Source organism: Panulirus ornatus, chromosome 59 (genome assembly GCF_036320965.1).
Source record: "Panulirus ornatus isolate Po-2019 chromosome 59, ASM3632096v1, whole genome shotgun sequence".
NCBI classification, from domain to species: domain Eukaryota; kingdom Metazoa; phylum Arthropoda; class Malacostraca; order Decapoda; family Palinuridae; genus Panulirus; species Panulirus ornatus.
In genome coordinates, this window is record NC_092282.1 from 18,108,055 (window position 1) to 18,133,986 (window position 25,932).

The 25,932-nt window shown below is 42.0% G+C and overlaps 1 protein-coding gene across 1 annotated transcript in view; it reads left to right on the forward strand.

Moving 5' to 3' along the window:
- The window catches only part of LOC139767160 (uncharacterized), a 1,522,454-nt gene that overhangs the window by 621,336 nt on the left and 875,186 nt on the right, over window positions 1-25,932 (forward strand). The window contains 1 exon segment of the mRNA XM_071696189.1: window positions 110-298. Within this exon segment, the coding sequence (XP_071552290.1) occupies window positions 110-298 (189 nt within the window).

Consider the following 25,932-nt stretch of genomic DNA (forward strand, 5'->3'; position numbering starts at 1 on the left):
CCTCGTAGTGTTTTTCTCTTTCTTGGGCAATTTTTTATATTTAGCCGTTAATGTTTTGAATATATAAAAACTCTGTTAACAACATATGAATATTTTTTCAAACCTAAAGCTAGAAACTGCCAAAGAAGAGACAGAACGTCGTAATCGTCAGGTGTCAGATCTTGAGAAAGAGAAGGTTGCATTAACTGAGGAGCGGGCCTACCTTACTTCTAAACTAAACAAAGAAAAGGATGAAGCCCAAAAGCATGTTCACACTATAAATGTCCTCAATTCTGAACTTGCTAGTGTCCATCAGCAGGTACTGTTTTTATTTAAACTCTTTGTTGTTAAAGATGAGATTGTTTCAGAAAAGATAATAATGTGTGGATGTGTGCACCTTAAGGTTAAGCAGTAAGAATACATCTAATCTAAATTTACAAAAATATCTTCAGATGTTTTAGAAGTAGTCCTGTATATTATGTTATACCCAATAATATGAATTTGAATGAATTTTTGTTACATGTATTTCAGTCACATAGTATTTAGTTATGATGATAACTGTGCCCATATGAATTAAAAGTTATTTTGACTTTCAGAGAAAATTATTATCACATACCATTGAAAAATGATGTTTATATCATGCTGACATTGATTAATGTGGTCTTATTAGAATGTTGTGCTGCAGATCCTCATCTTGATAGGCTTAAGTATACTAAAGCTCATGTTTACCTTTCCTGCCAAATATGTATCCTTAGTGAATAGTCATTAGATATTGGTATTCATTGACTTAAAATGAATGAGGTCCTAATGATGATAGATTATTAACTTTTTAGCAATGAAATTGATATATATCCTATCTTTTAAGGCACTTGATAAGTTGGGCCTGTTCCCCAGCGAATGCACTGCTTTGGGAATGTTTTTTCTCCCTCTCTTTGTTGCTACATTCTCAGAGCAGTCTTCTTTATTGTCTATCATTCACACTAAGATCTCACTCTATCTTTCAAGAATTAGTACATTCTTTCTTGTATTGGTTTCATATGCTACTTTTTGTTATCATTTCACCAACTTTCTGCAAACACTTTTCCCCAGATTTTCATTTGCTTCTTAGAAGCTATCATTCTCCTTGTGTATTCTTATCTCTTAGAGCAGATTTGAGGGCCAAACTAAAGTACAGTATTCTTCAGTAGGTTTTTAGATCATTACTGTTTTGTCTTCTTTACTGGTATGTAGAAGTGGATTGTAAGCAAAGTACCTGAAGAAGATTCTGCTTGCCGCATACTACTTTTAAAGCAGGAAAATTTGATGTGATATTAGTTTTGTGTCATTATTATTATTATTATTATTATTATTATTATTATTATTATTATTATTATTTATTATTATTATAATTATTACCATTATTATTCTTCATACTTGAGTGTTGTATCCTGCAATAGTGAGTTAGCTCTAGGAACAGACAAGAAAGGCCACATCCGTTCACACTCATTCTCCTGTAAAGTGCAGTGCACCAAAACCACAGCTTCCTGTCCACAACCATGCTCCATAGACCTCTCTATTGTTTAATCTGGATGCTTCATATTCTCTGGGTCAGTCCATTGGCAGTATGTCAACCACTGCATATCACATCATTCCAATTCACTGTATCTTATGCACCACTTTGACCCTCCTGCTTGTTCAGGAACTGATCCCTCAAAATCTTTTTTCTCTTTTCCCTTCCTCTTCAGTTTGGTCTCCCCATTCTCCATGTTCCCTTTACTTCTAACACATATATCCCCTTTGTTAACTTTTCCTCACTCATTCTCTACAGTGTTCAAACCATTTCAGTACTCCCTCTTCAGCTCTCTCACCTACTCTCATTTATTACCATACATCTCTCAAACCCTTATATTACTAGCTCAATTGAACCAACTCACGCCATATATTGTCTTCAAACATTTAATTTCCAACATATCCACCCTCCTCGGCACAGCTTTATCTGTAGCCCATGCCTCGCATCCATATAGTATTATTGGGACTGTTATATTGTCAAACACCCATTTTTGCCCTCCCAGATAACAATCTACCTTTGCACACATTCATCTTATGACTCATTTTCACTTCCATGGTTCCATTCACCATCATGTCCCCTCCCAGCTATCTCCAAGTTTTCTCCATTCAAACTCTCCCCCAAGCTAACCTGTCCCTCAAGCCTGCTAAACCTAAAAACCATGCTTTGATTCACATTTACTTGTAACCTCCTCATTTCACACACTCTTCCAAGCTCAGTCACCAACTAATGCCATTTCTAACTGGAATCTGCCACCAGTGGTGTATCATCAGCAAACAACTCACTCACATCCCAGGTTCTCTCATCCCTTACCGACTGTATACTCGCCCCTCTGTTTAAGACTCTTACATTTACCTTCCTCGCCACCCGATGTATGAACAGATTAAACATCCATGGTCACATCACACACCCCTGTTACCAACCAACCTTCACTTTAATCCATTCACTCTTCTTACTTGCACACATGCCATACACCTTCGATTAAAACTTTTCACTGCTTCTAGCAGCTTTCCTCCCACACTGTATATTCTTAAGACCTTGCACAAGGCATCCTTCTCGACCCTATCACATATTTTTCCAGACCCATAAATGCCACCAACAAATCCATCTGTTTCTCTAAGTATTTCTAATACACATTCTGTAAAGCATACACCTGATCCACATGTCCTCTGAAACCTCACTGCTCCTCCCCAATCTGATGCTCTGTCCATGCCTTTCTCCTCTCATTCATTACCCTCCCATACAACTTACCAGGTCCACACAACAAACTTATAACTCCATAGTGTAAACACACCTTTATCCCCATTGCCTCAATAAATTGGCTTTATACATGCATTTAGCCCATCCAGAGGCACTTCACCATACATATATTGTAAATCTTAATGAATTCAATTGCAGTAGCATCCACTTCAGCCACCTAGTCACATTTCCTCTTACATAAGCCTTTAGCCACCTCTTTCTTCACCACACCACTCTTCATGACTCTCTCACTCAGCATACCACCTTGACCCAAACTGCCTACATCTTCCACCCTATCATTAAACACATTCAACAGTCCTGTAGAATACTCACTCCATCTACTCCTCACTTCATCACTACCTTAAACCACTTCCACTTCTATCCCCTTCACCAATGTTCCTGTATGTTCTCTTGCTTTTCACACATTATTAACCTTCTTCCAGAACCTCTTATTCTCTTTGAAGTTTACTGATACTTGCTCAACCCATCTCTCATTTTATTCTTTCTCAACCCCTGCCCCTTCCTCTTGACCTTCTGCTACTTTTTTGTATGCATCCCCTGTCATTACTCACATAAACATTCAAGTCACCCATCACAAATACCTGGTTTCTAGCATCAGAACTGCTTACACACTCACTCAGCTGCTCCTAGATTACTTGCTTCTCATGATATATCTTATCATGGCCAGGTGCATAAGTGTTAATGATCACCCATATCTCACCATCCACTTTTATTTTTCCCATTTCAGTCTAGAGTCCACTTCCTTACACTTTATTATACACTCCCTCAACTACTGCCTCAGGGGTAGTGCTACTCCTTCCTAAGCTCTTATCCTCTCGCCATCCCTTGAGTTTACTCCTAAGAGATTTCCAAACCATTCTCCTTCTTTACCTATGAGGTAAAGAACGTCCAGGTTTCTTTTCTCATACATATTACTCCATCCTCTCCTGTTATCCTAGTTCCATCCACACACATTTAGGCACCCCAGCCTTAACCTTAGAGTATGATGAACACTTCTGGCCAGGCTCCTTCTTCTGTTCTGTCTTTTAGAAATTCAAATATGAGAAGGAAAGGGTTTCCAGTCCTGTTTCTGCCCTCTTTAGTTGCCTTTGATGACTCGTAGGGAATACAAAGAAGGTGTGTTGAAATGGTTTGGACATATGGAGAGGATGAGTGAGGAAAGATTTACAAAGAGCATATGTGTCAGAGGTGAAGGGAACAATAAAGGGGATACCAAATTAGAGGTGGCATAATGGAGTAAAAAAGATTAAGAGTGATCGGAGCCTGAACATGCAGTTGGGTGAGAGTCATGCAAGGAATAGAGTGAATTGGAATGATGTGGTATACCAGGCCAATGTGCTGTGATGGACTGAAGCAGGGCATGTGAAACTTCTAGGATAAACCATGGGAAGGTCTGTGGGGCCTTACACATGACAGCTAGAGACTGGGTGTGAACAAATGTGGCCTTTTTTGTCTGTTTTCCTACCACTACCTTTCAGCAATACTGTTTCCTATGGGGTGGGGTGGTGCCAGGAATGGATTGAAGGCAAGCAGGTATGAATATATACTCGTGTATATAAATCTGTAAGCGTATGTATGTATTTATATGTATATGTATGACCGCTAGAGACTGAGTGTAAATGAATGTAACACTTTTCTGTCTTTTCTTGGCACTACCTCACTGGAGGGGGGAGGGGATGTTATTTCATGTGTGGTGGGGTGGCGATGGGAATGGATGAGGGCAGCAAGTATGAATAGGTACATGTGTATGTATATGTATGTATACATTGAAATTTATATGTATGTAAAGTGCGTGTTTCCCATTTTAGAAAGTTAATTGGATTACGTGTTAATTGACAGGCGTGCGAAAGAGAGACTTTTGGATGTTAATGTGCTGAGAGGTGCAACTGGAGGGATGTCTGATCATTATCTTGTGGAGGCTAAGGTGAAGATCTGTATGGGTTTTCAGAAAAGAAGAGTGAATGTTGGGGTGAAGAGGGTGGTGAGAGTAAGTGAGCTTGAGAAGGAGACCTGTGTGAGGAAGTACCAGGAGAGACTGAGTACAGAATGGAAAAAGGTGAGAACAATGGAAGTAAGGGGAGTGGGGGAGGAATGGGATGTATTTAGGGAATCAGTGATGGATTGCGCAAAAGATGCTTGTGGCATGAGAAGAGTGGGAGGTGGGTTGATTAGAAAGGGTAGTGAGTGGTGGGATGAAGAAGTAAGAGTATTAGTGAAAGAGAAGAGAGAGGCATTTGGACGATTTTTGCAGGGAAAAAATGCAATTGACTGGGAGATGTATAAAAGAAAGAGACAGGAGGTCAAGAGAAAGGTGCAAGAGGTGAAAAAAAGGGCAAATGAGAGTTGGGGTGAGAGAGTATCATTAAATTTTAGGGAGAATAAAAAGATGTTCTGGAAGGAGGTAAATAAAGTGCGTAAGACAAGGGAGCAAATGGGAACTTCAGTGAAGGGCGCAAATGGGGAGGTGATAACAAGTAGTGGTGATGTGAGAAGGAGATGGAGTGAGTATTTTGAAGGTTTGTTGAATGTGTTTGATGATAGAGTGGCAGATATAGGGTGTTTTGGTCGAGGTGGTGTGCAAAGTGAGAGGGTTAGGGAAAATGATTTGGTAAACAGAGAAGAGGTAGTGAAAGCTTTGCGGAAGATGAAAGCCGGCAAGGCAGCAGGTTTGGATGGTATTGCAGTGGAATTTATTAAAAAAGGGGGTGACTGTATTGTTGACTGGTTGGTAAGGTTATTTAATGTATGTATGACTCATGGTGAGGTGCCTGAGGATTGGCGGAATGCGTGCATAGTGCCATTGTACAAAGGCAAAGGGGATAAGAGTGAATGCTCAAATTACAGAGGTATAAGTTTGTTGAGTATTCCTGGTAAATTATATGGGAGGGTATTGATTGAGAGGGTGAAGGCATGTACAGAGCATCAGATTGGGGAAGAGCAGTGTGGTTTCAGAAGTGGTAGAGGATGTGTGGATCAGGTGTTTGCTTTGAAGAATGTATGTGAGAAATACTTAGAAAAGCAAATGGATTTGTATGTAGCATTTATGGATCTGGAGAAGGCATATGATAGAGTTGATAGAGATGCTCTGTGGAAGGTATTAAGAATATATGGTGTGGGAGGCAAGTTGTTAGAAGCAGTGAAAAGTTTTTATCGAGGATGTAAGGCATGTGTACGTGTAGGAAGAGAGGAAAGTGATTGGTTCTCAGTGAATGTAGGTTTGCGGCAGGGATGTGTGATGTCTCCATGGTTGTTTAATTTGTTTATGGATGGGGTTGTTAGGGAGGTAAATGCAAGAGTTTTGGAAAGAGGGGCAAGTATGAAGTCTGTTGGGGATGAGAGAGCTTGGGAAGTGAGTCAGTTGTTGTTCGCTGATGATACAGCGCTGGTGGCTGATTCATGTGAGAAACTGCAGAAGCTGGTGACTGAGTTTGGTAAAGTGTGTGGAAGAAGAAAGTTAAGAGTAAATGTGAATAAGAGCAAGGTTATTAGGTACAGTAGGGTTGAGGGTCAAGTCAATTGGGAGGTGAGTTTGAATGGAGAAAAACTGGAGGAAGTGAAGTGTTTTAGATATCTGGGAGTGGATCTGGCAGTGGATGGAACCATGGAAGCGGAAGTGGATCATAGGGTGGGGGAGGGGGCGAAAATTCTGGGGGCCTTGAAGAATGTGTGGAAGTCGAGAACATTATCTCGGAAAGCAAAAATGGGTATGTTTGAAGGAATAGTGGTTCCAACAATGTTGTATGGTTGCGAGGCGTGGGCTATGGATAGAGTTGTGTGCAGGAGGATGGATGTGCTGGAAATGAGATGTTTGAGGACAATGTGTGGTGTGAGGTGGTTTGATCGAGTGAGTAACGTAAGGGTAAGAGAGATGTGTGGAAATAAAAAGAGCGTGGTTGAGAGAGCAGAAGAGGGTGTTTTGAAGTGGTTTGGGCACATGGAGAGAATGAGTGAGGAAAGATTGACCAAGGGGATATATGTGTCGGAGGTGGAGGGAACGAGGAGAAGAGGGAGACCAAATTGGAGGTGGAAAGATGGAGTGAAAAAGATTTTGTGTGATTGGGGCCTGAACATGCAGGAGGGTGAAAGGAGGGCAAGGAATAGAGTGAATTGGAGCGATGTGGTATATCGGGGTTGACGTGCTGTCAGTGGATTCAATCGGGGCATGTGAGGCGTCTGGGGTAAACCATGGAAGGCTGTGTAGGTATGTATATTTGCGTGTGTGGACGTATGTATATACATGTGTATGGGGGGGGTTGGGCCATTTCTTTCGTCTGTTTCCTTGCGCTACCTCGCAAACGCGGGAGACAGCGACAAAGTAAAAAAAAAAAAAAAAAAAAAAGTGCGTGTATATACATGTGTATGTGGGTGGGTTGGGCCATTCTTCCATGTTTCATTTGCGCTACCTCACTAACATGGGAGACGGCAATTAAGTATTATAATAAAAAAGAGGTAGCGCAAGGAAACAGACGAAAGAATGGCCCAACCCACCCACATACACATGTATATACATACATGTCCACACACGCAAATATACATACCAATATATCTCAACGTATACATACATATATATATATATATATATATATATATACATATATATATATATATATATATATATATATATATATATATATATATATATATATATATTATTTTTTTATTTTTTATTATACTTTGTCGCTGTCTCCCGCGTTTGCGAAGTAGCGCAAGGAAACAGACGAAAGAAATGGCCCAACCTCCCCCATACACATGTATATACATACGTCCACACACGCAAATATACATACCTACACAGCTTTCCATGCCTTGATTCAATCCACTGACAGCACGTCAACCCCGGTATACCACATCGCTCCAATTCACTCTATTCCTTGCCCTTCTTTCACCCTCCTGCATGTTCAGGCCCCGATCACACAAAATCTTTTTCACTCCATCCTTCCACCTCCAATTTGGTCTCCCTCTTCTCCTTGTTCCCTCCACCTCCGACTCATATATCCTCTTGGTCAATCTTTCCTCACTCATCCTCTCCATGTGCCCAAACCACTTCAAAACACCCTCTTCTGCTCTCTCAACCACGCTCTTTTTATTTCCACACATCTCTCTTACCCTTACGTTACTCACTCGATCAAACCACCTCACACCACACATTGTCCTCAAACATCTCATTTCCAGCACATCCATCCTCCTGCTCACAACTCTATCCATAGCCCACGCCTCGCAACCATACAACATTGTTGGAACCACTATTCCTTCAAACATACCCATTTTTGCTTTCCGAGATAATGTTCTCGACTTCCACACATTCTTCAAGGCCCCCAGAATTTTCGCCCCCTCCCCCACCCTATGATCCACTTCCGCTTCCATGGTTCCATCAGCTGCCAGATCCACTCCCAGATATCTAAAACACTTCACTTCCTCCAGTTTTTCTCCATTCAAACTCACCTTCCAATTGACTTGACCCTCAACCCTACTGTACCTAATAACCTTGCTCTTATTCACATTTACTCTTAACTTTCTTCTTCCACACACTTTACCAAACTCAGTCACCAGCTTCTGCAGTTTCTCACATGAATCAGCCACCAGCGCTGTATCATCAGCGAACAACAACTGACTCACTTCCCAAGCTCTCTCATCCCCAACTGACTTCATACTTGCCCCTCTTTCCAAGACTCTTGCATTTACCTCCCTAACAACCCCATCCATAAACAAATTAAACAACCATGGAGACATCACACACCCCTGCCGCAAACCTACATTCACTGAGAACCAATCACTTTCCTCTCTTCCTACACGTACACATGCCTTACATCCTCGATAAAAACTTTTCACTGCTTCTAACAACTTTCCTCCCACACCATATATTCTTAATACCTTCCACAGAGCATCTCTATCAACTCTATCATATGCCTTCTCCAGATCCATAAATGCTACATACAAATCCATTTGCTTTTCTAAGTATTTCTCACATACATTCTTCAAAGCAAACACCTGATCTACACATCCTCTACCACTTCTGAAACCACACTGCTCTTCCCCAATCTGATGCTCTGTACATGCCTTCACCCTCTCAATCAATACCCTCCCATGTAATTTACCAGGAATACTCAACTAACTTATACCTCTGTAATTTGAGCACTCACCCTTATCCCCTTTGCCTTTGTACAATGGCACTATGCACGCATTCCGGCAATCCTCAGGCACCTCACCATGAGTGGGAAATGTATAAAAGAAAGAGGCAGGAGGTCAAGAGAAAGGTGCAAGAGGTGAAAAAAAGGGCAAATGAGAGTTGGGGTGAGAGAGTATCATTAAATTTTAGGGAGAATAAAAAGATGTTCTGGAAGGAGGTAAATAAAGTGCGTAAGTCAAGGGAGCAAATGGGAACTTCAGTGAAGGGCGCAAATGGGGAGGTGATAACAAGTAGTGGTGATGTGAGAAGGAGATGGAGTGAGTATTTTGAAGGTTTGTTGAATGTGTTTGATGATAGAGTGGCAGATATAGGGTGTTTTGGTCAAGGTGGTGTGCAAAGTGAGAGGGTTAGGGAAAATGATTTGGTAAAAAGAGAAGAGGTAGTGAAAGCTTTGCGGAAGATGAAAGCCGGCAAGGCAGCAGGTTTGGATGGTATTGCAGTGGAATTTATTAAAAAAGGGGGTGACTGTATTGTTGACTGGTTGGTAAGGTTATTTAATATATATATATATATATATATATATATATATATATATATATATATATATATATATATATATATATATATATATATATATATTATTTTTATATTTATTATACTTTGTCGCAGTCTCCCGCGTTTGCGAGGTAGCGCAAGGAAACAGACGAAAGAAATGGCCCAACCCACCCCCATACACATGTATATACATACGTCCACACACGCAAATATACATACCTACACAGCTTTCCATGGTTTACCGCAGACGCTTCACATGCCTTGATTCAATCCACTGACAGCACGTCAACCCCGGTATACCACATCGCTCCAATTCACTCTATTCCTTGCCCTCCTTTCACCCTCCTGCATGCTCAGGCCCCGATCACACAAAATCTTTTTCACTCCATCTTTCCACCTCCAATTTGGTCTCCCTCTTCTCCTCGTTCCCTCCACCTCCGACACATATATCCTCTTGGTCAATCTTTCCTCACTCATTCTTTCCATGTGCCCAAACCACTTCAAAACACCCTCTTCTGCTCTCTCAACCACGCTCTTTTTATTTCCACACATCTCTCTTACCCTTACGTTACTCACTCGATCAAACCACCTCACACCACACATTGTCCTCAAACATCTCATTTCCAGCACATCCATCCTCCTGCGCACAACTCTATCCATAGCCCACGCCTCGCAACCATACAACATTGTTGGAACCACTATTCCTTCAAACATACCCATTTTTGCTTTCCGAGATAATGTTCTCGACTTCCACACATTCTTCAAGGCCCCCAGAATTTTCGCCCCCTCCCCCACCCTATGATCCACTTCCGCTTCCATGGTTCCATCCGCTGCCAGATCCACTACCAGATATCTAAAACACTTCACTTCCTCCAGTTTTTCTCCATTCAAACTCACCTCCCAATTGACTTGACCCTCAACCCTACTGTACCTAATAACCTTGCTCTTATTCACATTTACTCTTAACTTTCTTCTTCCACACACTTTACCAAACTCAGTCACCAGCTTCTGCAGTTTCTCACATGAATCAGCCACCAGCGCTGTATCATCAGCGAACAACAACTGACTCACTTCCCAAGCTCTCTCATCCCCAACAGACTTCATACTTGCCCCTCTTTCCAGGACTCTTGCATTTACCTCCCTAACAACCCCACCCATAAACAAATTAAACAACCATGGAGACATCACACACCCCTGCCGCAAACCTACATTCACTGAGAACCAATCACTTTCCTTTCTTCCTACACGTACACATGCCTTACATCCTCGATAAAAACTTTTCACTGCTTCTAACAACTTTCCTCCCTCACCATATATTCTTAATACCTTCCACAGAGCATCTCTATCAACTCTATCATATGCCTTCTCTAGATCCATAAATGCTACATACAAATCCATTTGCTTTTCTAAGTATTTCTCACATACATTCTTCAAAGCAAACACCTGATCCACACATCCTCTACCACTTCTGAAATCACACTGCTCTTCCCCAATCTGATGCTCTGTACATACCTTCACCCTCTCAATCAATACCCTCCCATATAATTTACCAGGAATACTCAACAAACTTATACCTCTGTAATTTGAGCACTCACTCTTATCCCCTTTGCCTTTGTACAATGGCACTATGCACGCATTCCGCCAATCCTCAGGCACCTCACCATGAGTCATACATACATTAAATAACCTTACCAACCAGTCAACAATACAGTCACCCCCTTTTTTAATATATTCCACTGCAATACCATCCAAACCTGCTGCCTTGCCGGCTTTCATCTTCCGCAAAGCTTTCACTACCTCTTCTCTGTTTACCAAATCATTTTCCCTAACCCTCTCACTTTGCACACCACCTCAACCAAAACACCCTATATCTGCCACTCTATCATCAAACACATTCAACAAACCTTGAAAATACTCACTCCATCTCCTTCTCACATCACCACTACTTGTTATCACCTCCCCATTTGCGCCCTTCACTGAAGTTCCCATTTGCTCCCTTGTCTTACGCACTTTATTTACCTCCTTCCAGAACATCTTTTTATTCTCTCTAAAATTTAATGATACTCTCTCACCCCAACTCTCATTTGCCCTTTTTTTCACCTCTTGCACCTTTCTCTTGACCTCCTGTCTCTTTCTTTTATACATCTCCCAGTCAATTGCATTTTTTCCCTGCAAAAATCGTCCAAATGCCTCTCTCTTCTCTTTCACTAATACTCTTACTTCTTCATCCCACCACTCACTACCCTTTCTAATCAACCCACCTCCCACTCTTCTCATGCCACAAGCATCTTTTGCGCAATCCATCACTGATTCCCTAAATACATCCCATTCCTCCCCCACTCCCCTTACTTCCATTGTTCTCACCTTTTTCCATTCTGTACTCAGTCTCTCCTGGTACTTCCTCACACAGGTCTCCTTCCCAAGCTCACTTACTCTCACCACCCTCTTCACCCCATATATATATATATATATATATATATATATATATATATATATATATATATATATATATATATATATATTGGGGAAGAGCAGTGCGGTTTCAGAAGTGGTAGAGGATGTGTGGATCAGGTGTTTGCTTTGAAGAATGTATGTGAGAAATACTTAGAAAAGCAAATGGATTTGTATGTAGCATTTATGGATCTGGAGAAGGCATATGATAGAGTTGATAGAGATGCTCTGTGGAAGGTATTAAGAATATATGGTGTGGGAGGCAAGTTGTTAGAAGCAGTGAAAAGTTTTTATCGTGTAGGAAGAGAGGAAAGTGATTGGTTCTCAGTGAATGTAGGTTTGCGGCAGGGGTGTGTGATGTCTCCATGGTTGTTTAATTTGTTTATGGATGGGGTTGTTAGGGAGGTAAATGCAAGAGTCCTGGAAAGAGGGGCAAGTATGAAGTCTGTTGGGGATGAGAGAGCTTGGGAAGTGAGTCAGTTGTTGTTCGCTGATGATACAGCGCTGGTGGCTGATTCATGTGAGAAACTGCAGAAGCTGGTGACTGAGTTTGGTAAAGTGTGTGGAAGAAGAAAGTTAAGAGTAAATGTGAATAAGAGCAAGGTTATTAGGTACAGTAGGGGTGAGGGTCAAGTCAATTGGGAGGTGAGTTTGAATGGAGAAAAACTGGAGGAAGTGAAGTGTTTTAGATATCTGGGAGTGGATCTGTCAGCGGATGGAACCATGGAAGCGGAAGTGGATCATAGGGTGGGGGAGGGGGCGAAAATTTTGGGAGCCTTGAAAAATGTGTGGAAGTCGAGAACATTATCTCGGAAAGCAAAAATGGGTATGTTTGAAGGAATAGTGGTTCCAACAATGTTGTATGGTTGCGAGGCGTGGGCTATGGATAGAGATGTGCGCAGGAGGATGGATGTGCTGGAAATGAGATGTTTGAGGACAATGTGTGGTGTGAGGTGGTTTGATCGAGTAAGTAACGTAAGGGTAAGAGAGCTGTGTGGAAATAAAAAGAGCGTGGTTGAGAGAGCAGAAGAGGGTGTTTTGAAATGGTTTGGGCACATGGAGAGAATGAGTGAGGAAAGATTGACCAAGAGGATATATGTGTCGGAGGTGGAGGGAACGAGGAGAAGAGGGAGACCAAATTGGAGGTGGAAAGATGGAGTGAAAAAGATTTTGTGTGATCGGGGCCTGAACATGCAGGAGGGTGAAAGGAGGGCAAGGAATAGAGTGAATTGGAGCGATGTGGTATACAGGGGTTGACGTGCTGTCAGTGGATTGAATCAAGGCATGTGAAGCGTCTGGGGTAAACCATGGAAAGCTGTGTAGGTATGTATATTTGCGTGTGTGGACGTATGTACATGTGTATGGGGGGGGGTTGGGCCATTTCTTTCGTCTGTTTCCTTGCGTTACCTCACAAACGCGGGAGACAGCGACAAAGTATAAAAAAAAAAATATATATATATATATATATATATATATATATATATATATATATATATATATATATATATATATATATACACGCACACACACAGACTTATACATATATACACATGTACATAATTCATACTGTCTGCCCTTATTCATTCCCATCGCCACCCCGCCACACATGAAATGAAAACCCCCTCCCCCCTCATGTGCGCGACGTAGTGCTAGGAAAAGACAACAAAGGCCATGTTCGTTCACACTCAGTCTTTACCTGTCATGTATAATGCACCAAAACCACAGCTCCCTTTCTACATCCAGGCCCCACAAAACTTTCCATGGTATACCCCAGACGCTTCACATGCCCTGGTTCAGTCCATTGACAGCACATCGACCCCGGTATACCACATCGTTCCAATTCACTCTATTCCTTGCACGCCTTTCACCCTCCTGCATGTTCAGGCCCCGATTATTCAAAATCTTTTTCACTCCATCTTTCCACCTACAATTTGGTCTCCCACTTCTCGTTCCGTCCACTTCTGACACATATATCCTCATTGTCAATCTTTCCTCACTCATTCTCTCCATGTGACCAAACCATTTCAGAACACCCTCTTCTGCTCTTTCAACCACACCCTTTTTACTACCACACATCTTTCCTACCCTTTCGTTACTTACTCGATCAAACCACCTCACTCCACATATTGTTCTCAAACATCTCATTTCCAGCACATCCACACTCCTCTGCACAACTCTATAGCCCACACCTTACAGCCATATAACATTGTTGGAACCACTATTTCTTCAAACAAACCCATTTTTGCTTTCCAAGATAACGTTCTTGACTTCCACACATTCTTCAATGCTCCTAGAAATTTCACCCCCTCCCCCAACCTATGATTCACATCCGCTTCCATGGTTCTATCCAATGCCAAATCCATTCCCAGATATCTAAAACACTTCACATCCTCCAGCTTTTCTCCATTCAAACTTACCTCCCAGTTGACTTGTCCCTCCACCCTACTGTACCTAATAACCTTGCTCTTATTCACATTTACTCTCAGCTTTCTTCTTTCACACACTTTCCCAAATGCGGTCACCAGCTTCTGCAGTTTCTCACCCAAATCAGCCACCAGTGCTGTATCATCAGCAAACAACTGACTTACTTCTCAAGCTCTCTCCTACACAACAAACTGCATACTTGCCCCTCTTTCCAAAATTCTTGCATTCAACTCCCTAACAATCCCTTCCATATACAATTAAACAACCTGGAGACATTGAGCACCCCTGCCGCAAACCAACATTCACTGACAACCAATCACTTTCCTCTCTTCCTACATGTACACATGCATTACATTCTAGATAAAAACTTTTCACTGCTTCTAACAACTTGCTGCCCACACCATATACCCTTAATACCTTCCACAGAGCATCTCTATCCACTCTATCATATGCCTTCTCCAGATCCATAAATGCTACGTACAAATCCATTTGCTTTTCTAAGTATTTCTCACATACATTCTTCAAAGCAAACACCTGATCAAAATATCCTCTACCACTTCTAAAAACCATATTGCTCTTCCCCATTCTGATGCTCTGTACATGCCTTCACCCTCTCAATCAATACCCTCCCATATGATTTCCCAGGAATACTCAACAAACTTTTACCTCTGTAATTTGAGCACTCACACTTATCGCCTTTCCCTTTGTACAATGGCACTATGTAATCATTCCGCCAGTCCTCAGGCACCTCACCGTGAGTCTTACATACATTAAGTAACCTTACCAACCAGTCAACAATACAGTCACCCTCTTTTTTAATAAATTCCACTTCAATACCATCGAAACCCTCTGCCTTGCTGGCTTTCATCTTCCGCAAAGCTTTTACTACCTCTTCTCCATTTACCAAATCATTCTCCCTAACCCTCTCACTTTGCACACCACCTCGACCAAAACACCCTATATCTGCCACTCTATCATCAAACACATTCAACAATCCTTCAAAACTCTCACTACATCTCCTTTTCACATCACCACTACTTGTTATCACCTCCCCATTAGCCCCCTTCACAGATGTTCCCATTTGTTCCCTCATCTTATGCACTATATTTACCTCCTTCCAAAACATCTTTTTATCCTTCCTAAAATTTAATGATACTCTCTCACCCCAACTCTCAATTGCCCTCTTTTTCGCTTCTTGCACCTTTCTCTTGACCTCCTGCCTCTTTCTTGTATACATCTCCAAGTCATTTGCATTATTTCCCTGCAAAAATTGTCCAAATACCTCTCTCTTCTCTGTCACTGATAATCTTACTTCTGCATCCAACCACTCACTCCCCTTTCTAATCTGCCCACTTCCCGAGCTTCTCATGACACATGCATCTTCTGCACAAGCCATCACTGCTTCACTAAATACATCCCAATCCTCGCCCACTCCCCTTACGTCCTTTGTTCTCACCTTTTTCCATTCTGTATATATATAATTGGTGTACATGGGGTGTTCAGTGTTGTAAATGGAAATGGTGAAGAGCTTGTAGATTTATGTGCTGAAAAAGGACTGGTGATTGGGAATACCTGGTTTAAAAAGCGAGATATACATAAGTATACGTATGTAAGTAGGAGAGATGGCCAGAGAGCATTATTGGATTACGTGTTGATTGACAGGTGCGCGAAAGAGAGACTTTTGGATGTTAATGTGCTGAGAGGTGCCACTGGAGGGATGTCTGATCATTATCTTGTGGAGGCTAAGGTGAAGATTTGTATGGGTTTTCAGAAAAGAAGAGTGAATGTTGGGGTGAAGAGGGTGGTGAGAGTAAGTGAGCTTGGGAAGGAGACTTGTGTGAGGAAGTACCAGGAGAGACTGAGTACAGAATGGAAAAAGGTGAGAACAATGGAAGTAAGGGGAGTGGGGGAGGAATGGGATGTATTTAGGGAATCAGTGATGGCTTGCGCAAAAGATGCTTGTGGCATGAGAAGAGTGGGAGATGGGTTGATTAGAAAGAATAGTGAGTGGTGGGATGAAGAAGTAAGATTATTAGTGAAAGAGAAGAGAGAGGCATTTGGACAATTTTTGCAGGGAAGAAATGCAATTGAGTGGGAGATGTATAAAAGAAAGAGACAGGAGGTCAAGAGAAAGGTGCAAGAGGTGAAAAAGAGGGCAAATGAGAGTTGGGGTGAGAGAGTATCATTAAATTTTAGGGAGAATAAAAAGATGTTCTGGAAGGAGGTAAATAAAGTGCGTAAGACAAGGGAGCAAATGGGAACTTCAGTGAAGGGCGCAAATGGGGAGGTGATAACAAGTAGTGGTGATGTGAGAAGGAGATGGAGTGAGTATTTTGAAGGTTTGTTGAATGTGTTTGATGATAGAGTGGCGGATATAGGGTGTTTTGGTCGAGGAGGTGTACAAAGTGAGAGGGTTAGGGAAAATGATTTGGTAAACAGAGAAGAGGTAGTAAAAGCTTTGAGGAAGATGAAAGCCAGCAAGGCAGTAGGTTTAGATGGTATTGCAGTGGAATTTATTAAAAAAGGGGGTGACTGTATTCTTAACTTGTTGGTAAGGTTACTTAATGCATGTATGATTCATGGTGAGGTGCCTGAGGATTGGCAGAATGCTTGCATAGTGCCATTGTACAAAGGCAAAGGGCATAAGAGTGAGTGCTCAAATTACAGAGGTATAAGTTTGTTGGGTATTCCTGGTAAATTATATAGGAGGGTAATGATTGAGAGGATGAAGACATGTACAGAGCATCAGATTGGGGAAGAGCAGTGTGGTTTCAGAAATGGTAGAGGATATGTGGATCAGGTGTTTACTTTGAAGAATGTATATGAGAAATACTTAGAAAAGCAAATGGATTTGTATGTAGCATTTATGGATCTGGAGAAGGCATATGATAGAGTTAATAGAGATGCTTTGTGGAAGGTACTAAGAATATATGGTGTGGGAGGCAAGTTGTTAGAAGCAGTGAAAAGTTTTATCGAGGATGTAAGGCATGTGTACGTGTAGGAAGAGAGGAAAGTGATTGGTTCTCAGTGAATATAGGTATGTGGCAGGGGTGTGTGATGTCTCCATGGTTGTTTAATTTGTTTATGGATGGGTTTGTTAGGGAGGTGAATGCAAGAGTTTTGGAAAGAGAGGCAAGTATGCAGTCTGTTGGGGATGAGAGAACTTGGGAAGTGAGTCAGGTGTTGTTCGCTGATGATACAGCGCTGGTGGCTGATTCATGTGAGAAACTGCAGAAGCTGGTGACTGAGTTTGGTAAAGTGTGTGAAAGAAGAAAGTTAAGAGTAAATGTGAATAAGAGCAAGGTTATTAGGTACAGTAGGTTTGAGGGTCAAGTCAATTGGGAGGTAAGTTTGAATGGAGAAAAACTGGAGGAAGTAAAGTGTTTTAGATATCTGGGAGTGGATCTGGCAGCGGATGGAACGATGGAAGCGGAATTGAATGATAGGGTGGGGGAGGGGGGCGAAAATCCTGGGAGCCTTGAAGAATGTTTGGTAGTTGAGAACATTATCTCAGAAAGCAAAAATGGGTATGTTTGAAGGAATAGTGGTTCCAACAATGTTGTATGGTTGCGAGGCGTGGGCTGTGGATAGAGTTGTGCGCAGGAGGGTGGATGTGCTGGAAATGAGATCTTTAAGGACAATATGTGGTGTGAGGTGGTTTGATCGAGTAAGTAATGTAAGGGTAAGAGAGATGTGTGGATATAAAAAGAGTGTGGTTAAGACAGCAGAAGAGGGTGTTTTGAAATGGTTTGGGCACATGGAGAGAATGAGTGGGGAAAGATTGACCAAGAGGATATATGTGTCGGAGGTTGAGGGAACGAGGAGAAATGGGAGACCAAATTGGAGGTGGAAAGATGGAGTGAAAACGATTTTGAGTGATTGGGGCCTGAATATGCAGGAGGGTGAAAGGCGGGCAAGGAATAGAGTGCATTGGAACGATGTGGTTTACCGTGGTCGACGTGCTGTCAATGGATTGAATCAGGGCATGTAAAGCGTCTGGGGTAAACCATGGAATGTTCTGTGGGGCCTGGATGTGGAAAGGGAGCTGTAGTTTCGTGCATTATTACATGACAGCTAGAGACTGAGTGTGAACGAATGGGGCCTTTGTTGTCTTTTCCTAGCGCTACCTCGCACACATGAGGGGGAGGGGGATGTTATTCCATGTGTGGCGAGGTGACGATGGGAATAAATAAAGGCAGACAGTATGAATTATGCACATGTGTATATATGTATATGTCTGTGTGTGTATATATATGTGTACATTTAGATGTATAGGTATGTATATTTGAGTGTGTGGACGTGTATGTATATATACATGTGTATGGGGGTGGGTTGGGCCATTTCTTTCGTCTGTTTCTTTGCACTACCTCGCAAACACGGGAGACAGCAACAAAGCAAAATGAATAAATAAATTATATATATATATATATATATATATATATATATATATATATATATATATATATATATATATATATAGGGTGTTTTGGTCGAGGTGGTGTGCAAAGTGAGAGGGTTAGGGAAAATGATTTGGTAAACAGAGAAGAGGTAGTAAAAGCTTTGTGGAAGATGAAAGCCGGCAAGGCAGCAGGTTTGGATGGTATTGCAGTGGAATTTATTAAAAAAGGGGGTGACTGTATTGTTGACTGGTTGGTAAGGTTATTTAATGTATGTATGACTCATGGTGAGGTGCCTGAGGATTGGCGGAATGCGTGCATAGTGCCATTGTACAAAGGCAAAGGGGATAAGAGTGAGTGCTCAAATTACAGAGGTATAAGTTTGTTGAGTATTCCTGGTAAATTATATGGGAGGGTATTGATTGAGAGGGTGAAGGCATGTACAGAGCATCAGATTGGGGAAGAGCAGTGCAGTTTCAGAAGTGGTAGAGGATGTGTGGATCAGGTGTTTGCTTTGAAGAATGTATGTGAGAAATACTTAGAAAAGCAAATGGATTTGTATGTAGCATTTATGGATCTGGAGAAGGCATATGATAGAGTTGATAGAGATGCTCTGTGGAAGGTATTAAGAATATATGGTGTGGGAGGCAAGTTGTTAGAAGCAGTGAAAAGTTTTTATCGAGAATGTAAGGCATGTGTACGTGTAGGAAGAGAGGAAAGTGATTGGTTCTCAGTGAATGTAGGTTTGCGGCAGGGGTGTGTGATGTCTCCATGGTTGTTTAATTTGTTTATGGATGGGGTTGTTAGGGAGGTAAATGCAAGAGTCCTGGAAAGAGGGGCAAGTATGAAGTCTGTTGGGGATGAGAGAGCTTAGGAAGTGAGTCAGTTGTTGTTCGCTGATGATACAGCGCTGGTGGCTGATTCATGTGAGAAACTGCAGAAGCTGGTGACTGAGTTTGGTAAAGTGTGTGGAAGAAGAAAGTTAAGAGTGAATGTGAATAAGAGCAAGGTTATTAGGTACAGTAGGGTTGAGGGTCAAGTCAATTGGGAGGTGAGTTTGAATGGAGAAAAACTGGAGGAAGTGAAGTGTTTTAGATATCTGGGAGTGGATCTGTCAGCGGATGGAACAATGGAAGCGGAAGTGGATCATAGGGTGGGGGAGGGGGCGAAAATTTTGGGAGCCTTGAAAAATGTGTGGAAGTCGAGAACATTATCTCGGAAAGCAAAAATGGGTATGTTTGAAGGAATAGTGGTTCCAACAATGTTGTATGGTTGCGAGGCATGGGCTGTGGATGGAGTTGTGCGCAGGAGGATGGATGTGCTGGAAATGAGATGTTTGAGGACAATGTGTGGTGTGAGGTGGTTTGATCGAGTAAGTAACGTAAGGGTAAGAGAGATGTGTGGAAATAAAAAGAGCGTGGTTGAGAGAGCAGAAGAGGGTGTTTTGAAATGGTTTGGGCACATGGAGAGAATGAGTGAGGAAAGATTGACCAAGAGGATATATGTGTCGGAGGTTGAGGGAACGAGGAGAAGAGGGAGACCAAATTGGAGGTGGAAAGATGGAGTGAAAAAGATTTTGTGTGATCGGGGCCTGAACATGCAGGAGGGTGTAAGGAGGGCAAAGAATAGAGTGAATTGGAGCGATGTGGTATACAGGGGTTGACGTGCTGTCAGTGGAGTGAATCAAGGCATGTGAAGCGTCTGGGGTAAACCATGGAAAGCTGTGTAGGTATGTATATTTGCGTGTGTGGACGTGTGTATGTACATGTGTATGGGGAGGGGGGGGGGGTTGGGCCATTTCTTTCGTCTGTTTCCTTGCGCTACCTCGCAAACGCGGGAGACAGCGACAAAGTATAAAAAAAAAAAAAAAAAAAAAAAAATATAGGAGGTCATGAGAAAGGTGCAAGAGGTGAAAAAAAGGGCAAATGAGAGTTGGGGTGAGAGAGTATCATTAAATTTTAGGGAGAATAAAAAGATGTTCTGGAAGGAGGTAAATAAAGTGCGTAAGACAAGGGAGCAAATTGGAACTTCAGTGAAGGGCGCAAATGGGGAGGTGATAACAAGTAGTGGTGATGTGAGAAGGAGATGGAGTGAGTATTTTGAAGGTTTGTTGAATGTGTTTGATGATAGAGTGGCAGATATAGGGTGTTTTGGTCGAGGTGGTGTGCAAAGTGCGAGGGTTAGGGAAAATGATTTGGTAAACAGAGAAGAGGTAGTAAAAGCTTTGCGGAAGATGAAAGCCGGCAAGGCAGCAGGTTTGGATGGTATTGCAGTGGAATTTATTAAAAAAGGGGGTGACTGTATTGTTGGCTGGTTGGTAAGGTTATTTAATGTATGTATGACTCATGGTGAGGTGCCTGAGGATTGGCGGAATGCGTGCATAGTGCCATTGTACAAAGGCAAAGGGGATGAGAGTGAGTGCTCAAATTACAGAGGTATAAGTTTGTTGAGTATTCCTGGCAAATTGTATGGGAGGGTATTGATTGAGAGGGTGAAGGCATGTACAGAGCATCAGATTGGGGAAGAGCAGTGTGGTTTCAGAAGTGGTAGAGGATGTGTGGATCAGGTGTTTGCTTTGAAGAATGTATGTGAGAAATACTTAGAAAAGCAAATGGATTTGTATGTAGCATTTATGGATCTGGAGAAGGCATATGATAGAGTTGATAGAGATGCTCTGTGGAAGGTATTAAGAATATATGGTGTGGGAGGCAAGTTGTTAGAAGCAGTGAAAAGTTTTTATCGAGGATGTAAGGCATGTGTACGTGTAGGAAGAGAGGAAAGTGATTGGTTCTCAGTGAATGTAGGTTTGCGGCAGGGGTGTGTGATGTCTCCATGGTTGTTTAATTTGTTTATGGATGGGGTTGTTAGGGAGGTAAATGCAAAGTTTTGGAAAGAGGGGCAAGTATGAAGTCTGTTGTGGATGAGAGAGCTTGGGAAGTGAGTCAGTTGTTGTTCGCTGATGATACAGCGCAGGTGGCTGATTCATGTGAGAAACTGCAGAAGCTGGTGACTGAGTTTGGTAAAGTGTGTGAAAGGAGAATGTTAAGAGTAAATGTGAGTAAGAGCAAGGTTATTAGGTACAGTAGGGTTGAGGGTCAAGTCAATTGGGAGGTAAGTTTGAATGGAGAAAAACTGGAGGAAGTAAAGTGTTTTAGATATCTGGGAGTGGATCTGGCAGCGGATGGAACGATGGAAGCGGAATTGAATGATAGGGTGGGGGAGGGGGGCAAAAATCTTGGGAGCCTTGAAGAATGTTTGGTAGTTGAGAACATTATCTCAGAAAGCAAAAATGGGTATGTTTGAAGGAATAGTGGTTCCAACAATGTTGTATGGTTGCGAGGCGTGGGCTGTGGATAGAGTTGTGCGCAGGAGGGTGGATGTGCTGGAAATGAGATCTTTAAGGACAATATGTGGTGTGAGGTGGTTTGATCGAGTAAGTAATGTAAGGGTAAGAGAGATGTGTGGAAATAAAAAGAGTGTGGTTAAGACAGCAGAAGAGAGTGTTTTGAAATGGTTTGGGCACGTGGAGAGAATGAGTGAGGAAAGATTGACCAAGAGGATATATGTGTCGGAGGTTGAGGGAACGAGGAGAAGAGGGAGACCAAATTGGAGGTGGAAAGATGGAGTGAAAATGATTTTGAGTGATTGGGGCCTGAATATGCAGGAGGGTGAAAGGCGGGCAAGGAATATAGTGAATTGGAACGATGTGGTTTGCCGTGGTCGACGTGCTGTCAATGGATTGAATCAGGGCATGCAAAGCGTCTGGGGTAAACCATGGAATGTTCTGTGGGGCCTGGATGTGGAAAGGGAGCTGTGGTTTCGGGCATTATTACATGACAGCTAGAGACTGAGTGTGAACGAATGGGGCCTTTGTTGTCTTTTCCTAGCGCTACCTCGCACACATGAGGGGGGAGGGGGATGTTATTCCATGTGTGGCGAGGTGACGATGGGAATAAATAAAGGCAGACAGAATGAATTATGCACATGTGTATATATGTATATGTCTGTGTGTATATATATGTGTACATTTAGATGTATAGGTATGTATATTTGAGTGTGTGGACGTATATGTATATATACATGTGTATGGGGGTGGGTTGGGCCATTTCTTTCGTCTGTTTCTTTGCACTACCTCGCAACCACGGGAGACAGCAACAAAGCAAAATGAATAAATAAATTATATATATATATATATATATATATATATATATATATATATATATATATATATATATATATATAGGAGGTCATGAGAAAGGTGCAAGAGGTGAAAAAAATGGCAAATGAGAGTTGGGGTGAGAGAGTATCATTAAATTTTAGGGAGAATAAAAAGATGTTCTGGAAGGAGGTAAATAAAGTGCGTAAGACAAGGGAGCAAATGGGAACTTCAGTGAAGGGCGCAAATGGGGAGGTGATAACAAGTAGTGGTGATGTGAGAAGGAGATGGAGTGAGTATTTTGAAGGTTTGTTGAATGTGTTTGATGATAGTGTGGCAGATATAGGGTGTTTTGGTCGAGGTGGTGTGCAAAGTGCGAGGGTTAGGGAAAATGATTTGGTAAACAGAGAAGAGGTACTAAAAGCTTTGCGGAAGATGAAAGCCGGCAAGGCAGCAGGTTTGGATGGTATTGCAGTGGAATTTATTAAAAAAGGGGGTGACTGTATTGTTGACTGGTCGGTAAGGTTATTTAATGTATGTATGATTAATTGTGAGGTGCTTGAGGATTGGCGGAATGCGTGCATAGTGCCATTGTACAAAGGCAAAGGGGATAAGAGTGAGTGCTCAAATTACAGAGGTATAAGTTTGTTGAGTATTCCTGGCAAATTGTATGGGAGGGTATTGATTGAGAGGGTGAAGGCATGTACAGAGCATCAGATTGGGGAAGAGCAGTGTGGTTTCAGAAGTGGTAGAGGATGTGTGGATTGGGTGTTTGCTTTGACGAATGTATGTGAGAAATACTTAGAAAAGCAAATGGATTTGTATGTAGCATTTATGGATCTGGAGAAGGCATATGATAGAGTTGATAGAGATGCTCTGTGGAAGGTATTAAGAATATATGGTGTGGGAGGCAAGTTGTTAGAAGCAGTGAAAAGTTTTTATCGAGGATGTAAGGCATGTGTACGTGTAGGAAGAGAGGAAAGTGATTGGTTCTCAGTGAATGTAGGTTTGCGGCAGGGGTGTGTGATGTCTCCATGGTTGTTTAATTTGTTTATGGATGGGGTTGTTAGGGAGGTGAATGCAAGAGTCTTGGAAAGAGGGGCAAGTATGAAGTCTGTTGGGGATGAGAGAGCTTGGGAAGTGAGTCAGTTGTTGTTCGCTGATGATACAACGCTGGTGGCTGATTCATGTGAGAAACTGCAGAAGCTGGTGACTGAGTTTGGTAAAGTGTGTGAAAGAAGAAAGTTAAGAGTAAATGTGAATAAGAGCAAGGTTATTAGGTACAGTAGGGTTGAGGGTCAAGTCAATTGGGAGGTGAGTTTGAATGGAGAAAAACTGGAGGAAGTGAAGTGTTTTAGATATCTGGGAGTGGATCTGGCAGCGGATGGAAACATGGAAGCGGAAGTGGATCATAGGGTGGGGGAGGGGGCGAAAATTCTGGGAGCCTTGAAGAATGTGTGGAAGTCGAGAACATTATCTCGGAAAGCAAAAATGGGTATGTTTGAAGGAATAGTGGTTCCAATAATGTTGTATGGTTGCGAGGCGTGGGCTATGGATAGAGTTGTGCGCAGGAGGATGGATGTGCTGGAAATGAGATGTTTGAGGACAATGTGTGGTGTGAGGTGGTTTGATCGAGTAAGTAACGTAAGGGTAAGAGAGATGTATGGAAATAAAAAGAGCGTGGTTGAGAGAGCAGAAGAGGGTGTTTTGAAATGGTTTGGTCACATGGAGAGAATGAGTGAGGAAAGATTGACCAAGAGGATATATGTGTTGGAGGTGGAGGGAACGAGAAGAGGGAGACCAAATTGGAGGTGGAAAGATGGAGTGAAAAAGATTTTGTGTGATCGGGGCCTGAACATGCAGGAGGGTGAAAGGAGGGCAAGGAATAGAGTGAATTGGAGCGATGTGGTATACCGGGGTTGATGTGCTGTCAGTGGATTGAATCAAGGCATGTGAAGCGTCTGGGGTAAATCATAGAAAGCTGTGTAGGTATGTATATTTGCGTGTGTGGACGTATGTATATACATTAGTATGGGGGTGGGTTGGGCCATTTCTTTCGTCTGTTTCCTTGCGCTAACTCGGAAACGCGGGAGACAGCGACAAAGCAAAAAAAAATATATATATATATATATATATATATATATATATATATATATATATATATATATATATATATATACATATATATATATATATATATATATATATATATATATATATATATATATATATATATGAGTTGATAGAGATGCTCTGTGGAAGGTATTAAGAATAAATGGTGTGGGAGGCAAGTTGTTAGAAGCAGTGAAAAGTTTTTATCGAGGATGTAAGGCATGTGTACAAGTAGGAAGAGAGGAAAGTGATTGGTTCTCAGTGAATGTAGGTTTGCGGCAGGGGTGTGTGATGTCTCCATGGTTGTTTAATTTGTTTATGGATGGGGTTGTTAGGGAGGTGAATGCAAAGTTTTAGAAAGAGGGGCAAGTATGAAGTCTGTTGTGGATGAGAGAGCTTGGGAAGTGAGTCAGTTGTTGTTCGCTGATGATACAGCGCAGGTGGCTGATTCATGTGAGAAACTGCAGAAGCTGGTGACTGAGTTTGGTAAAGTGTGTGAAAGAAGAATGTTAAGAGTAAATGTGAGTAAGAGCAAGGTTATTAGATACAGTAGGGTTGAGGGTCAAGTCAATTGGGAGGTAAGTTTGAATGGAGAAAAACTGGAGGAAGTAAAGTGTTTTAGATATCTGTGAGTGGATCTGGCAGCGGATGGAACCATGGAAGCGGAAGTGGAACATAGGGTGGGGGAGGGGGTGAAAATCCTGGGATCCTTGAAGAATGTGTGGAAGTCGAGAACATTATCTCGGAAAGCAAAAATGGGTATGTTTGAAGGAATACCGGTTCCAACAATGTTGTATGGTTGCGAGGCGTGGGCTATGGATAGAGTTGTGTGCAGGAGGGTGGATGTGCTGGAAATGAGATGTTTGATGACAATGTGTGGTGTGAGGTGGATTGATCGAGTAAGTAACGTAAGGGTAAGAGAGAT